Source organism: Leopardus geoffroyi, chromosome B3 (genome assembly GCF_018350155.1).
Source record: "Leopardus geoffroyi isolate Oge1 chromosome B3, O.geoffroyi_Oge1_pat1.0, whole genome shotgun sequence".
Classification (NCBI taxonomy): domain Eukaryota; kingdom Metazoa; phylum Chordata; class Mammalia; order Carnivora; family Felidae; genus Leopardus; species Leopardus geoffroyi.
Window position 1 is genome coordinate 20,331,635 of NC_059337.1, and position 17,374 is coordinate 20,349,008.

Genomic DNA, 17,374 nt, shown 5'->3' on the forward strand with positions numbered 1-17,374 from the left:
CTCACTAGCTATTGATACTGTTTTTGTTTTGATTCCTTTTAGTTTATCGTCGCATCGTTGAATCAGATGTAGGAGATTCTTTCTATATTAGAACCCATTTTGAATATGAAAAGGAGTCTCCCTATGGACTTAGTTTTAACAAAGGAGAGGTGTTCCGTGTTGTGGATACCTTGTACAATGGAAAACTAGGCTCTTGGCTTGCTATTCGAATTGGCAAAAATCATAAAGAAGTAGAACGAGGCATCATCCCCAATAAGAACAGGTATGAATATTTGGATACTTCTCATAGAACAAGTTAAGTAAATGATGATGGAAGACTTTAATCCCACTGGGAAATTTTGGCAATGTAAAGAGTTAGTTTTCATTGTATTTACTGTGTCTATGATTGACTTAGTTGTACAGACTCCTTTATTTTAGTTTAAGCATTGAGATTTATTTTTTATTTTTTTTTCAATATATGAAATTTATTGTCAAATCGGTTTCCATACAACACCCAGTGCTCATCCCAAAAGGTGCCCTCCTCAGTACCCATCACCCACCCTCCCCTCCCTCCCACCCCCCATAAGCATTGAGATTTAACCTGCATGTGAAGAGAATTCTGTCCAGTATTTTGACATTTTATCTATGAGTCTTTTTGTTTTGTTTTGTTTTTAAATATATTTATTTGTCTACCTGTCCTCTGTCTATTCTGTCTTTTTTTATCCAGGGCTGAGCAGTTAGCCAGTGTACAATACACACTTCCAAAAACAGCAGGAGGAGACCGTGCTGACTTTTGGAGATTCCGGGGTCTTCGCAGCTCCAAGAGAAATCTTCGAAAGAGTAGAGAGGATTTGTCAGCTCAGCCAGTTCAAACAAAGTTTCCAGCCTATGAAAGAGTTGTTCTTCGAGAAGGTTATTTTCTGTAGACTAACCTTAATACCCTTTAATGTCAATATGCTAAAGAAAGAAAAAGTATAAACTATGTTGTTTTTTCTTTGACTTTCTCTCCAGCGGGATTTCTGAGACCTGTAACTATCTTTGGACCCATAGCTGATGTTGCCAGAGAAAAGCTGGCAAGAGAAGAACCAGATATTTATCAGATTGCAAGTAAGTAGCCTTAAGACTGACTTAAGATCAGGGCGCCTGGGTGGCTCAGTCGGTTGAGCGTCCAACTTTGGCTCAGATCATGATCTCGTAGTCTATGAGTTCGAGCCCCGCGTCGGGCTCTGTGTTGACAGCTCAGAGCCTGGAGCCTGCTTCGAATTCTGTGTCTCCCTCTCTCTCTGCCCCTCCCCTGCTCATGCTCTGTCTCTCTCTCTCTGTCAAAAATAAATAAACGTTAAAAAAAAAAAAGACTGAAGATGAGGTTGAGGGTGTTACTTAATTAGTTCTCTAAAGGGTGTATCTGATCCATTCACTTAATAGAAATAAAACTTTCTGGAAGTGAAAATTTGCAGTTTACCTCATGTATTTAATTTGAAGGGAAACTTGAGTGATTGTGTTCTTGTTATACCAATTCCCTTTAATAATAAAAAGAATCACCATTTATGAAGCCCTGGCCTTCATATGAAAATTGCACACAATCTTGTTTAATAAATCCTGACAATATGACAGTGGGGTGTCAGTATCCATTTACCAGCATTATCCATGCTGAAGTCAAGTAACTTGAGCATTAGAGTGGTAGGGACCATCACAACCTGTTTACTCCAAACTTTCCTGATGACACCCAGCTGATGAGTCACAAAACTCAACTTTGAACGCAACCTTTCCTGGCTTTAATCCAGTGCTTTCAGTCATTGAGCTAATAGAAACACTCAAGTATATAAAAAGGGTAATGAAAGGATGATTCAAGCGATCAGTTATTATTGTAGGCATTTATAGTAAGTTAGTGTTAAATATAAATATTGAAGATGTAGTGCTTTAAATGCCTTGCAGAGTTTGCTTGCAGATTTCTTTTATTAGTTCATTAGTTTAGCTATGGTGGTATTTAAATATACAGACTTAGTTATGACCACTGTAGCTTGCTCTAAACTATATGTAAACACTTGAAACTGGTTTTTTTCTCCTAATTATAAAAATATCATTTTCTGTTTGGAAAGGTTAGAGAATTAGTTTTGACATACATCATAATCATCCTAAGTTTTATCCTGTCATATTTTATTCCACCCTATCACCCTTTGTAAGCAGACTTTTGTGGAGTTTTATTTATTGTTTTCTTTCTTAATAGATAATACCATATTTTTTTATTATCCATTCTGCAACCAAAATTTGGTTGAACAGCCTTCTGTTGTTTACATAATTTTTTCAGTGTTATATTTTACTGTTATAAAGGATACAGAAATCTGTCCATATTTTTATTTGTTTGTTTATGCTCTGCCTTCTTTCCCAAAGGATTTAAATACTCAAGAATATAGCTTTTTCCATATTTATAGTAATTTTCTTAGAATTTTCAAAGACAGGAAGGAGTGAACCATAGGATATGAACATTTTCTGGCTACTGCTGTTTATAATCCTATTGCCTTCCAGAGGGTTGTGCCATTGTTTTTGTTGTTTCTACCTACTATATGAGATCTGCATTAATATTTTTAACTTCATAAGTGCTAATTTAAAGGATCAGAGCATTGCCTTATTATATTGCTTTTCACTTGGTTTTTGGTAAAGTTGAATGAGGATATTTTATGAAACTAAGATTTGCAGACACATAATAATAAAATTTGAGCAAGTAAGAAAATGTTTATTTCTGATTCCCCATTCAGTTTGATTTTTTCAGAAGAGGTTTTTTTGGGTCATTGTTATAGGTAACATTTAACATAAAGAATTTAGTGGTGGGGCGCCTGGGTGGTTTAGTTGGTTAAACATCCTACTTAAGCTCAGGTCATGATCTCCTGGTTTGTGAGTTCAAGCCTTGCTTCTGGAGAGCTCAATCCCCACTCTGGGCTCCGCACTTTCCCTCTCTCTGCACCTTGTGGGATTCTCTCTGCCCCTTGCTCACTGGCACACGGGTGCTTCTCTCTCTCTCTCTCTGTCTCTCTGTCTCTCTCTCTCTCTCAAATAAGTAAATAAATACAATTTTTAAAAAAAGAAAAAAAGTTAGTGGTAACCCCACCCATAACCAAACCTTGGGTTTTTTAAATTTAGGAAAAGTGTGAAGACTTATAAAGCCCTACCTTAGGGAGCAATTGATTGATTTAATTGGGTTTACTCTACACTATAGCCAGACTCTTATAAAAGAGATTCAAATAGCTTAGTTAGTGTCCTCTCTGAATCTAATGAAGGTCTTTTGAGTTAAGGAATTAGTAGCTTTTCTCCAACCAAAACTCCCAGTTGATCTCTCTCTCTAATTCTCTGTTCACCAGATTTGAAATTCTGCTCTCTTTGTCCATGGAGCTTTTACCTTATGATAGTCTCATTCTCTAGAGTCATTCCCCCTATCATTCATTGTGACCTTTGTCCTTCCAAATCTCTTGATTTTTGTCTGATCTGAAACACCAGAGTTCCTTTTTGTCTTTGAAGCTTTCCATGTGACCAGAGTCACAAACATTGCTGTACCTTTTTAGGGAAGAACTTCATATAAATTGAACCTCTGAGATAATTTGGTTAGTAACCATCTCAAGCTGCACTTGACATACTGTACATGAGTAGAGAGAGATAGGTTACTAGTATGAAACCATAGTCTGTCTCACAGTTAGAAATCAACTGCTCCTAGGTTCCCCTTCTACTATTATAGAAAAGATTTCTAACCCAGAAGTCTCCAACCAGTCTGCTATATAGCATTGTTGCTGATGGATCTGCCCAGGTATTGATTTTGTCAGTCCCCCTTGGCTAGATGGAGCTCTACCCAGGAGAGGCCTCCTCAGTTTATCTCTGTTGGCCATACAAATAGTGCCATTTTCTCTGCATGTCACAATGTGTAAAACATTTGGAAGTAGTGCCATGTCAAGCCATTTTAAGCACAAGGCAAAAGAAAAAATGTGGGTCCATACATACATGTTTTTACATCTTTTTCAATGGCTGTTTTTTCCCAGGACATTGAAGTAGTTAGAAAAATTTTGGAAAACATGAAAAATATGTGTATTAAAACTCATATTATTTCAAGTTTAAATATTTTATTTGTATCAAACACAGAATTTATAATTTTCTTTTCCTGGCTTTAATGGAAGCAAGCTCATCAATATTTTTAAATCCGCTTTTTAAAATCATATTTTCAGTGGGAAGAATTGCCATATTTGATCATTTCTCTTGACCAAGTGACAGTCTTAGATATTTACTCATGTTTCACTTAACTGGTTCTATTTAAAATTTTGGTATTATTGTGGGTTACTAATTTTGATATTTTGAACATATTGCAGCAAAATATTACTTGATTGCAGAGTTTTTGTAGTACCCCTTAAATATTGCTCCTGAGGCAAGCGCTTCACTTACCTTCTCCTAATCCCGGAATTGTTGGGAAGCATTAATCTTAACCCAGTGGTGCTCAGCCAGGGGCAGTTCTTATCTATTGTGGATATTGGCCACTCCTGGATACATTTTTATTGGTCCCAGTGTGGACCGGAGGCATATAGCAGGAGGAGGCCAGAAATGCTGCTGAACTGGCCATGGTGCACAGGGCAGCCCCTATAACTAAGTATTGCAGAGCCCAACATGTCATTAGCACCCAGTAGTTGAGTTGAGAAACTCTGGTCTAACCAATAGAAATTTGATGTTTTGTTTTTGTCCTGACGTCATGAATAGAAAGTGAACCACGAGATGCTGGGACTGACCAACGTAGCTCTGGCATTATTCGCCTTCATACGATAAAGCAAATAATAGATCAGGTAAGTTCTTAAAAATTGCCCTATTTCATTATTAACTGTGAATGTTGTGTTTTGAGTGGGATGAAGTTTAGTTAATTTGGAAGTAGAAAAGTAGCTTTTCTAAGATTATTACTGATATACTATAAAAAAAATTAAACCTCTACTGAAAGGCATTCCAGTAACCACTTTCAAAGAAAGTGCATTACATGCATCAAAAGATATTTATATGCATAAGGAATATGTTGTTACTCGACAGGGTCTTGTTAGGAACATTAAATTCTTGTACTCTTTCACTTTACTGAACATAGATAATGCTGTCAACTTGTAAGTATTGGGGCTGTCTTAAAGTGAGCTGGTTAAGAAGTTTTTTTAAAAAAATTTGGGCTAGAATTTGTATTGAACTAAGTTCTGATTACAGATTTTTCTAACATATACTCTGGAGACATTTTGGAGCCCAGTTAAAGGTCTATTACCATTGGAATGTAATCTAGGCTGTGACTTTTTTTGAAGGTGATGATTCTTAATTAACTGTGGCTTGTGTCCTTATTTGTTTTTTTGCTTTGTGTCTCCAGGACAAACATGCTTTATTAGATGTAACCCCAAATGCAGTTGATCGTCTGAATTACGCCCAGTGGTATCCAATTGTAGTATTCCTTAACCCTGATTCTAAGCAAGGTGTGAAAACTATGAGGATGAGGTTATGTCCAGAATCTCGGAAAAGTGCCAGGAAATTATATGAACGGTCTCATAAACTTCGTAAAAATAATCACCATCTTTTTACAAGTGAGTATATTAAAGGCCTTCATTTAGTTTAAAATGTCTAGGCAACAATATGTAGACAAAAATGTTATGTTGTTTAGATGCCAAAAGCTATATAACTTTTGCCTTGGAAAGCTTCCTGTTAGTATTAACGGCTGCTGTTGGATTGAAAGAAAATGTACAGGGCCGCCTTGTTGGCTCAGTTGGTTAAGCATGAGACTTCAGCTCAGGTCATGATCTCACCGTGCATGAGTTTGAGCCCCACGTTGAGCTCTGTGCTGACAGCTCAGAGCCTGGAGCCTACTTTGAATTCTGTGTCTCCCTGTCTCTGCCTCTCCTCCTCTCACCCTCTGTCTCTCTTGGTCTCTCAAAAAGAAATAAATGTTAAAAAAAATTTTTTTTTTAAAATGTGTAGCACCAAAACAAATTTCAAAGATGTGTGTCCTCAAATATTGTATTTCAAATAATTAAGAAATGATGATTGAGCTCTAAGCAGATTTGAATGAATTCTGGCTTTTGACGGTATTCTAATCGTTAAACAATGTTGTTAATTTATTTTCAGCTACAATTAACTTAAATTCAATGAATGATGGTTGGTATGGTGCATTGAAAGAAGCCATTCAGCAACAGCAAAACCAGTTGGTATGGGTTTCTGAAGGAAAGGTAAGAAATTTCCTGTTATTTTTGAGCCCTTTCAATAAATGATATAACAAATCAGAAAAGCCTTTGAGTTACCATTGTTTCTAATTAGATCAACATGTTAGAATAATTTGGGGAGAGTTTGTTTTTGATAATAAAAGACTTTAAGTTTTTTTTTTTTTTTTTTTTTTTTTTTTATTTTTACGTTTATTTATTTTTGGGACAGAGAGAGACACAGCATGAACCGGGGAGGGGCAGAGAGAGAGGGAGACACAGAATCAGAAACAGGCTCCAGGCTCCGAGCCATCAGCCCAGAGCCCGACGCGGGGCTCGAACTCACGGACCGCGAGATCGTGACCTGGCTGAAGTCGGACGCTCAACCGACTGCGCCACCCAGGCGCCCCTAAGTTTTTATAAATTGTTTTTGATAGTAAAAGATTCTGAAATTTCCCTACCTATTGAATTACCACTTCAGTGGTGTCATCTCAGAGAGTTCTTAAATGATAACTAAAAGAGTAAGTTTGAGTTCTGGCTCTGCTCCTGTCTGAGGAATGACTTAGAACCTGGCTTCAGTTTCCTTCTCTGGAAATGAGGAGAGTTGGGTGGGTAGGTGAGTGTTGCCCAGAGTGTTGTCCTCTGCATACAAGATTTAGGACTTGGTCAGAAAGAAAAAGGCACTGTGAAGGCAAGTAACAGATGAGAAATCTGCAACCACACCCCCTACATGGGGCATTGGGACCCACCAGCATGGTAAAGGCTTTGAGAAGTCTTAAGTAAAGAACATGTGTTATTTTGTTTACCTAGGGATTTTTTTTTTCACTTAGCGGCTGTTAATATTGTTTTGACATACTAGGAAATGTTGGACAAAGCAATTCATCATTTTTAGAATCAAATTTTGATTTTATATACATCCAAATGGCCAGCTCTATTTTTTTTTATTATTTTTTTAAGTTTTATTTCGAGAGAGAGCATGAGCAGGGGAGGGGCAGAAAGAGAATCCCAAGCAGGCTCTGCAATGTCAGTGCAGAGCCCGGATGTGCGGTTCGAACTCTCTAACCGTGAGGTCATGATCTGAGTCAAAATCAGGAGTTGGACACTTAACCAACTGAGCCACCTAGGCGCCCTGCAGATGGCCAGCTTTAAAATAGCTACTATCTATTGTATTGTCAGTCTCTCTGGTTTTATAGCAGTCTTCGATGGGAAAAAAGTGTTCATTTTGTTTGGCAAGTTAATACAGCTGAAAGAGCCTTTTGTTTTAATATCTTTTCCCTTCAGTATAATATTATTGATGTTTTGGTTACTAGAGAAAATTGAGAATATCTCTGTTGTTTTTTTTGTGTGTGTGTGTTTTATATTTCCTTGTTGGCTTGGTTCTTGTTGTGTTTTGCGCCTGCATGGCCTCTACTTTCCTCTGCCTGGCTATGGCTACAGCTGCTCTGGCAGTGCATGCTGCATGCTTAGGACCACCATGCCCTTTGTCCAGGAAACACAAACCTCTGCAAGAAGAGATGTTACAGTGCTTACATCTAGAGGTAGTGTCTGCTCTGCTATTCCCACCTGTATTCATGTCAGAATCATGGTTTTTCTCATCAGTACCACTTGGGGGATGGACTGTGCATATGATCATCAGACCACTTTGAATAACTGATATATCAGCTGGGACACTTGACAGACAAATCCAGGTGGAAAAAACCTACTGTACCACTTTATAAAAACACACTATTACTAGTTTTCTCTTATGTGGCATTTGATACAAAGGATTGCAGTCCCTGTCATACTAATCTGTAAAAACACAATTCTTTCAGCAGCCTTTGTCCACTCGAGTGGTTAATAGCTTGCATTGGTGATTCTCAAAATGAAGTTAGTTTATAAATACACAGAATGTGCTCTCTGCCTGAGGGATTTTCTTTATCCACAAATCTTAATATTGTGTAAATTTCTTTTTGTGGTATTATTGTGTGCTTCCTGTCTTGCTTGGGTTTTAAAATGCAGGTCTCACTCCCCCCAACTTTTTATGTGAGGAAAAATAGATCATTTGTTACTAGGATAGATGGATGCATTTTGTAAATCATAAAAGGTTGTTATAATTTAAATGAAGCTTGCTAGATCTCCTGCCCCTTCTATTCAAGTATATTTTATCATAATAGACAAATTCTTAAACTAAAACCACATCATTTCACATTGACTTTCCTGAGTGTACTACTTTGGTCTAATTGCTAGGAAGAGATCTTTTTTGCAAGATCTGACATGGTCTTGTGTGTTCCCTACTAAACCAAGAAAAGTCATCCTGAGGCTTTCTTAACATGTAGGCATATGTCATTTCTTGGTTCAGAGCAACCCATGGTTCTTGCTCACTAGTGCATTTCACAGCACTGAAAGCGAGGTGGATTGGTGAGTTCCAAGTTGATTCTTCCCCAAGAACTTAAATATTTCCCTGGCTGGCTGATGGGTTAGAGTCTTACAGAACCCTGGTGAGTTAAAGGTTAGAATAGATAGCAAAATGGCTTCTCTTCTGTAGCAGCCATTAGGGAGTTTAGACACCGATGAGATTTCTGTGGGGGAGAGTCTGCTCTAACATAGAGAGAGCCCTGGGATTCTCACTCCCTGAGCCCAGCAGGTACTTTGTTGAAAACGAGAGCCCCTAGGAGGCCTGACATACCCTAGTCTTTCTTATCAGGAAGGCAGTACTCAGGCTCAGGCTCATAAGAGAGCCAGGCATAGGACTGTGTGCAAAGTCCCATTCAGGCAGCTCAGGCCTTATGTTTCTCCTTCAGTCTGTGCTACAATGGAAGGAGGATTGTCTGAATTCTGGATTCCAGATCATTCAGCTCTCTTGCCTAACTGGGCACAATGTCCAGGCAAGCTCTTCAGGGACTGTTCTAATTAATCCAGGTACTAATTTCAAACTAGTATCTAATGGCAGCCTGTTGACGCAACTCTTTAGATTCCTTTCCCTCAGGTACTTCTCATTATCTTTCTAGTCTACTCAGAAGGTAAAGTAGACTAATAAAAACCAACTCAGTTCTTAACTACTTATCAAAGAGAAACATAATTGCATTTCTCCCTCAGCATCCATTGGACACTACATCTATGAAAAAAAATGAAAACAACAATTCTTAATTTAATGAGGCAACCAGCACTTAAGCGATTCTTTCCCATTTTGTTTTATAAAAACTTAAAGGGCCAAATACCAACTTTTTAAACAAGTTGTTTTCTCTATGTATATGTATGTAAGCTCTTACTCACCTTGAACTGTGGCATTTATTTTCATAGTTACTCTTACATGCGCTGTTCTGTCAGTGTGTCCTTGTTTCTGTCAGCTTGGTTTGGTAGCATTCTCCCTCTTCCCCTCGCTTTGGGGCAGTAAAGTAGGGACCGATTAGGTTGATTAGGTTTTATAACCCTGAGTGGTGTCGGAGTTTCTTCATGGACTCCTGGGGCTGAGCCTCGGAGTCCAGCTTTGTCCTGGCTGGCCAGCCAGCCTTTCATTCTTCCAAGCCCCTTCAGATCTCAAAGGATGTTCTGTGTGTCTGCATGTGTGCTTGTACAATCTTCTTGACCTTTCCTTGCCAGAAGTTTCAAGAAATAGATGTGATTTCTCCAAAGAAAAATGCCCTTTTCAATCTCCCTTGTAAAATAAAGGCCATCTCTTAAAGAACTACTGAATAAAATTTTTGATTTACTTTTATTTGACCCAGGCGGATGGTGCTACAAGTGATGACCTTGATTTGCATGATGATCGTCTGTCCTACCTGTCAGCCCCAGGTAGTGAATACTCAATGTATAGCACGGACAGTAGACACACTTCTGACTATGAAGACACAGATACAGAAGGCGGGGCCTACACTGATCAAGAACTAGATGAAACTCTTAATGATGAGGTTGGGACTCCACCGGAGTCTGCCATTACACGGTCCTCTGAGCCTGTAAGAGAGGACTCCTCTGGAATGCATCATGAAAACCAAACATATCCTCCTTATTCACCACAAGCGCAGCCACAACCAATTCATAGAATAGACTCCCCTGGATTTAAAACAGCCTCTCAACAGGTAAGCAGCAAGCATTCAACGTTTTGTAGTTAGAAGTGAATTATTAAATCTTAGAATGTGGTGATTGAGTTGAAGAGTATATTTTGTCCTTTCTTCAGATTAAGAATTGATCTTTAATTTCAATTTGACAATACCAAGGACTTAATTCTAAGCTTTGTGTGTTTGTCTTACACAGCAGTATACTGAAGTTCTTTTAAAAAATTGAGGACATGAGGTCATAGTTTTGTTATTCAGCACACTTAAAATGTATGTCTACCAACCCCTATAAATGGAAGTGGGAAGTTAGAAGTAAACAGAAACACTATATTTAAAATATTTTAAACACTTCACAGAAAGCAGAAGCCTCATCTCCAGTCCCTTACCTTTCGCCTGAAACAACCCCAGCATCATCAACCTCTGCCGTTAATCATAATGTAACTTTAACTAATGTAAGACTGGAGGGGCCCACCCCAGCTCCTTCCACATCTTACTCACCACAAGCTGATTCTTTAAGAACACCAAGTACTGAGGCAGCTCACATAATGCTAAGAGATCAAGAGCCGTCATTGTCGTCGCATGTAGATCCAGCAAAGGTACCTGTGCCGCAGTGTTGCCCTCATTTGTTGCTCTCCATCAGTCTAGCACACGATCATTTTTGCTTTGCCCTTTAAGTGTTCCTTTTGCTTTTTTTCCTGTGGGCTTACACACCATGGTGCTTTCCAATCAATATGGATCATTTCAGTTTTGTAGTGTGCATGGCTTCCGGTGGTATACTACTGATAATGTGGAGATAGGCCTTTTAATTGGGATTTGTGCTAATGTTTTTATTACTTTTATTTTTTGGTTTTCAGTACCCTCCAGAGTTCCTTGTAGTATGTAGCTGTGACCCATCATGAACATTTTGTGTTTTATGAATTACGGTGTCCATACTTTTCTTTATGATTTTTATTTACTCTGTCCAAATCAAATGAAATCAGTAGTTCAGTGTATTAATTTTCTACTAAATTTAGTAATTATCTTTAGCTCACTTTCATTTAGAAGATGCTAAAACATAAAAGCCCTATACCTGCATTATAAATTTTGAGCTTTCACTTAAACTAGCTTTCTCACTAATCTCTTTCTGTCTTGATAATAAATGGTGGAACATACCATTTTCACATACTAAATTATATTTTTGTGTATTAAAGTAGACTAGAATTGAAAACCAGCCGTTGTATTTACACATGAATTTTTTTATACAGGTGTATAGAAAAGATCCCTATCCTGAGGAAATGATGAGACAGAATCATGTTTTAAAACAGCCACCCGTTGGTCACCCAGGGCAGAGGCCAGACAAAGAGCCTAATCTGAGCTATGAATCCCAACCCCCATATGTAGAGAAACAAGCCAGTAGAGACCTTGAACAGCCCGTGTACAGATACGACTCCTCTGGCTACCCAGACCAGTTTTCTCGAAACTATGACCATCGTCTACGCTATGAAGAGCGCATTCCGACATATGAAGAGCAGTGGTCGTATTATGATGACAAACAGCCCTACCAGCCTCGGCCTTCTTTTGATAATCAGCATCCTCGGGACCTTGACTCCAGACAGCATCCTGAAGAGTCCTCAGAACGAGGGTATTACCCACGTTTTGAAGAGCCAGCCCCTCTACCCTATGACAGCAGACCACGTTATGACCAACCACCTAGAACCTCCACCCTACGACATGAAGAGCAGCCAACTCCTGGATATGACATGCATAACAGATACAGACCAGAAGCACAGTCCTATTCTTCAGCAGGCCCGAAGGCATCTGAACCCAAGCAGTATTTTGACCAATACCCACGAAGTTATGAGCAAGTACCATCACAAGGATTTACCTCTAAAGCAGGCCACTATGAGCCTCTCCATGGTGCTGCAGTCATCCCTCCTCTAGTACCCACATCTCAACATAAGCCAGAAGTTCTGCCTTCAAATACCAAACCACTGCCTCCACCCCCATCTCTGACTGAAGAGGAAGAAGATCCAGCAATGAAACCCCAGTCTGTGCTCACTAGAGTTAAAATGTTTGAAAACAAAAGATCTGCATCGATGGAGAACAAGAAGGATGAAAACCACACTGCTGGTTTTAAGGTAAGCGTGTAACCATGCTTTTCCTGCCTTGGACACGTGGGCACATTCAGTGAAGGAGCACTTCAGAGTGCTTCGTGGCTCTCCCTCTCCTGCTTAAATGAAACCTGTTGTGTAACTATCTGTTCCTGGGGCATGTTTGTCTTCTTTTTTGCAGCCTCCAGAGGTAGCATCTAAACCTCCAGGTGCTGCCATCATTGGTCCTAAAGCCACTCCTCAGAATCAATTCAGTGAACATGACAAAACACTGTACAGGTGGGTACACTTGGTGGTGTTTGTGGTATGGAACTGACCAAGAATCTGACCCAGTTAATAAGCAAGCCATTTACTGTGTTAGAAGAGGAGAGGAAGGAAAAGGGAGAGGATCTTGATTGTCCTTAAACAAAAACTACTAGCCTTTCTAATTAAGATAGTGGCCCTAGAAAGAAAAATAAAGGTCTTGAAAATGCCTTCTGTAACAGATCTTTGTTAGCCTTCAGTAATCAAGTTTTTCAAAGAGATATTCTTCTAGCAAGCAATTAAAATAAAAATTTTAAAGCCCTGCATTTGTATTATGTTTTTTAGTTTTTAAAGTGCTTTCAGACATGTAAACTCTTAGTCTTCGGGGGTAAGGAAACAGAGTTTCACTAAAATAACAAAAAATAATTATTTAGGGAGCATACTCGTATGCCAGTGTGCTAAGCACTTCAGTGCAGTGTGGGTCCTTTCCTCCATTTTAAAGAGAGGCACTGAGGGGGGTGCCTTGGTGGCTCAGTTGGTTAAGCATCCAACTTTAATTCAGATCATCATCTCATGGTTTGTAGGTTCGAGCCCTGCGTTGGGCTGACAGCTCAGCGCCTGGAGCCTGCTTCAGATTCTATGTCTCCTTCTCTTTTTACCCACCCCCCCTCTCTCCCTCTCTGTCTCTCAAAGATAAATAAACATTTAAAAAAAATTTTTTTAAGAGAGGCACTACGGCTGAGGGTTTTGAGTAGCTTTTAGGATTTAGTGGAGCCAGGAGAGAAACCTGGCCAGCTGCTCTCTTAACAGTGGCCTCATCAAACTGTGAGTAAATGACAGACTGGGTTTGAATAGTTTTTCTGCCCAACTAATGAGTTTTATTTGCTTACATTTGTATTTGTAATAAAGAGAAGCTGCTATCTGACATTACGTTTTCTTTTTAATGATGTCTAGTGCTTTTCATGAAAACGTAAACTACTGTTGGGTCTTCTTTAGCCAGTATCATTAGCTGTTTTCCATAAAATAAATATGTAATAACTGAAAGCTTAGGCCCTTTTTTGATGTGAAACCTATTTATTTTTGTTGGAAAGTTTCTAAAATTCACTTAAGCAGAGTGTACATAACAATGTATAGACAGACAGTCCTCAACTTAATAATGGTTTGACTTAGGATTTTTCAACTTTACAAGAGTCTGAAAGCAATATGCATTCAGTAGAAATCATAAAAGACCTTTTCAAAATTTTTAATTTTAATTTTTCTTCCCCCCAGGCTAGTGATATATGGTACAGTACTCTCTCCTGATGCCGCTTAGCGGCAGCTCCCCGTCAGCCATGCGATCACGGGGGTCAACAGCCAGTACACTTAAAACCACCCTGTATCCTTACAGCCATTCTCTTGTTCACTTTAAGTATAGCATTTGATAAATTACATGAGGTACTCAAACTTAATTATAAAATAGACTTTGTGTTAGATGAGTTTGCCCGACTGTAGGCTCATGTATGTTCTGAACACACTTAAGGCAGGCTAGGCTAAGCTAGGGTGTTTGGTAGGTGAGGTGTACTAAATGCATTTTGGACTCCTGGTATTTTAACCTGACAGTGGATTCATCATGATGTAACCCCATCATAAGTTGAGGAAGCTCTGTATTAATTTGCTTAATAACTTACTTTCTTCCCCACTGCTTCCTGTGCCTTGTAGAACTTTGGACTATATAGAGCTGTTTCCTTCTTTGAGAATCCTTTATTGATCCTGGATTAAAGTTCTTAAATTCTCTCAGTTATTAATTGTTGCTAACATAGATGTATATACTTTGAGAAGTTCTCCACTGTCTTAGTTAATGCTTCCTATTCTCTAATTAACTGCTTCTAACCTGCTGTGAGGCTCTGACCAAATAATTATCAAGCTTATTAGGTTATGTCAAAGGACTCATGAGCCAGAAGAGGGCTGCCTTCTGAGTGTAAATGTATGAAGACATGGGATTTGGAATGTCCATTTTGACTGTTGGATTGTTCAGCTAGATGCTGAATAATCATAGCAGTAAAAGGTCAAGATAACATATTTGTGTATTCCATTTTCTTTGTAAAATTAACATCTAAAAAGTTCCATTTGTCATTCATTGTCAGGATCCCAGAACCTCAGAAACCTCAAATGAAGCCACCTGAAGATATTGTTCGGTCAAATCATTACGATCCCGAGGAGGATGAAGAATATTATCGAAAGCAACTCTCCTACTTTGACCGAAGAAGTTTTGAAAACAAGCCTTCTACACACATTCCTACTGGCCATCTCTCAGAGCCTGCCAAGCCAGTTCATTCTCAGAATCAACCAAACTTTTCTAGTTACTCTTCAAAGTAAGTTATTTCACCTGAGACTTACTTTTAAAAATAAGAAGAAACATAAACGTTCAGTTGCATAAAGTAGAGTAATCATGTGAAGTTCAGTGTATTTGGAAGGAATATAGTTAAGTCCATATTTAATACATGATTTCTGTTGGCTCCAGTGGTTCAGCACTGTGCATAGTCTATAACTCTAGAATATGTGTGTCTTTTGTCCTTAAACCCTGATATCTGATACATGAAATTTTTGCATTAGGAAAGTTGTTAAAATCAAAAGGTTTTGAGGTGAAGACCCTGATTTTTAGGTGAATCATAAGTCTCCCCTCTCTCTGTGCAGCATATTTCATGCTGGTTCTTTTCCTTCTTTTCTGTTTTTATTTTTTAAGTATGAAAATAGCAAGGCGGGGGTGACATTATTTGAGGGAAGATAATAGTTTGTTGTTTTTTCTTCAAGGTGAGAAAGAGCTTATCTTTTTTTAAATGTGGGAGCTTGAGACGACTTTAAGTATTCTGGTCCAGTTTTACACTTGGAAAAGAAAGGAAAGTTTTAACACATGAGATGACGTGATGGGCAGGCAGAGCTAGGACTGAACACCCAAGTTTCTCCACTCCCAGTCATTTTCCCTGTTCTGTGCTCTTCCCTTTTGTTGACTTGTCTATTGGAGGTTTTGTTGATTTGTTTTTCTTTCTTGTGGTTTTGTTGGGGTACAAATCCAACTGAGAGTGAGGTAGAAACTCACATAGGCATAGGTGGGTTTATACTTCAGCAAAACAAACCCACAAGAATGAGAAACAGATGTGGATTTATTACAGGGAATTCATTTACACCGTTGCAGGACCCTGCTAATAAACAAGTTGTGAGTTCACAGGACAGGAAGAGAGAAGATCCAGAGCTGTTTGAGAGTCTCTGAGTTCAAGAAAGACCTAAGTTCTTTTTAAAAGGGTCCATCCAGATAATCTCCCTTTTGATTAACTGAACTCAACTGATTTAGAGGCATTACATCTGTCAGTCCCCCTCACAGCAGCACTTACATTAGTGTTTGAATGAATGATGGGGACTATAGTTTGACCTACCCAAGTTGACCTACCAAGTTCCAAAGCACCCAGATTTTTACTGAATTAGATGCTTGGGATTGTCTGAACTTAACTACCATTTGTCGTGTACTGTTGAGTGAAAAATTTTTTTAAAAATACTTTAAAACCTCTATTGTTAAAAATCTAATTATAATTACCACTTTTTTCTTAGACATCATTTGAAGTGAAGATTTAAAACTTTTTTCCCACTGTCCTCTATTTCAGTCTTTGTCTAGAGAAGAAAGCCCTTTATGTGAAATGCAAATGCAAACTTTGGGTGCTGCAGTGGGGGTTCTGTTAAATACAAACAGTGTCTTATACCAGTATTGTGAGCCTCCCCCAACACAACGCTAGAGAGGTGCCCAGTACATCTGGGGAGGGTGTCCAGACTCCAGTGAGCCTTAGTAGCTCACCTCTGGTAAGGTAGGAGGGTGTATCCTTTTTAATCATCTTTACTTAAGTCATTAAACACATTCGTTCTTGTTAGAAGCAGGTCCAAGGGTATAGTTTAAGGAGAGAGATTTTATTCATCCTTTTATATACTCGGTAAATAGAATGCAGTCTTAAAAGAACACATTTAGGTCTGAAAAGTAAGTAAGAAGTCTCATCAGAGAATCAACTGACCAGGCATTTTTGGTTTTGGGTTGAGTTTTCTACAAAGAAGACAACGTATTTGTGACGTATAATTTTCATTCAGGGTCTAGAATGCTGCCTAGTATTTGGTGGGTGGGGACCCAGCAACACAGGGCATAGTGTGCTAGGTGTGTCAGCTGCCCACCTTTTCATTAATGCAGCTCTGGGAGGAATGAGTCTTAACTGGTCAGAGGTTTCTCAAGGGTAGATTGCCTTTGACAGAAACACATAACATCTGTCTTTGTGAATAGGCCCCAGACTCTGAATGTTTGTGTTTCCTGCCATGAGTGTTATGGAAGCCGGAAAGTGTGACTTGAGATGCACATTTTAATACATTTCCTTCCTTTGTTGATAGAAATCAAAAACTCTTTGTAGTTGTGCTTCACGTCCCCATGTGGGTATTCGGTGGGTAGAGCTTTGGGAAGGAGAATGAGGAGTGAGATATGATGGCTAAGACATAAGGGGTCTCTGTGCCTTGCCCTTCTAATGCTGTTGTACTGTTGTGCCCAGTGAATACAGCTTTAACAATTGGAAAGTCATTTAAAATATACAGCCCTCTTACAGTATTTCAAAACTGCTTTTTATTACCAGTAGACTGCCTACAGGCCTTCATTTTCTAAAGTATAATATAGAAATAGCAAAGCTCTTTTCTTCTGGATAATAGGTGCTTATGTTCCACTTAAAAACATACCTCCGAGGGGACCTGGCTGGTTCAGTTGGTTAAGTGTCTGACTCTTGATTTCATTCAGGTCATTCATCCCAGGGTCGTGGGATCGAGCCCCACATTGGTCCCTGAACTGGGT

At 38.9% G+C, this 17,374-nt stretch overlaps 1 protein-coding gene across 32 annotated transcripts in view; it reads left to right on the top strand.

Annotated features, from left to right (window-relative positions):
* Positions 1–17,374, top strand: part of TJP1 (tight junction protein 1) — a 373,407-nt gene that overhangs the window by 342,903 nt on the left and 13,130 nt on the right. For 20 of the 32 annotated variants that reach the window (XM_045448821.1, XM_045448822.1, XM_045448824.1 and 17 more), the window contains 11 exons: positions 43–262; positions 707–891; positions 991–1,086; positions 4,711–4,793; positions 5,345–5,555; positions 6,094–6,194; positions 9,869–10,219; positions 10,552–10,791; positions 11,440–12,312; positions 12,467–12,564; positions 14,652–14,879. In XM_045448821.1, the coding sequence (XP_045304777.1) occupies positions 43–262; positions 707–891; positions 991–1,086; positions 4,711–4,793; positions 5,345–5,555; positions 6,094–6,194; positions 9,869–10,219; positions 10,552–10,791; positions 11,440–12,312; positions 12,467–12,564; positions 14,652–14,879 (2,686 nt within the window). The remainder of the gene's footprint in view (positions 1–42; positions 263–706; positions 892–990; positions 1,087–4,710; positions 4,794–5,344; positions 5,556–6,093; positions 6,195–9,868; positions 10,220–10,551; positions 10,792–11,439; positions 12,313–12,466; positions 12,565–14,651; positions 14,880–17,374) is intronic. The other 12 variants (XM_045448831.1, XM_045448832.1, XM_045448834.1 and 9 more) reach the window with 1 other exon arrangement.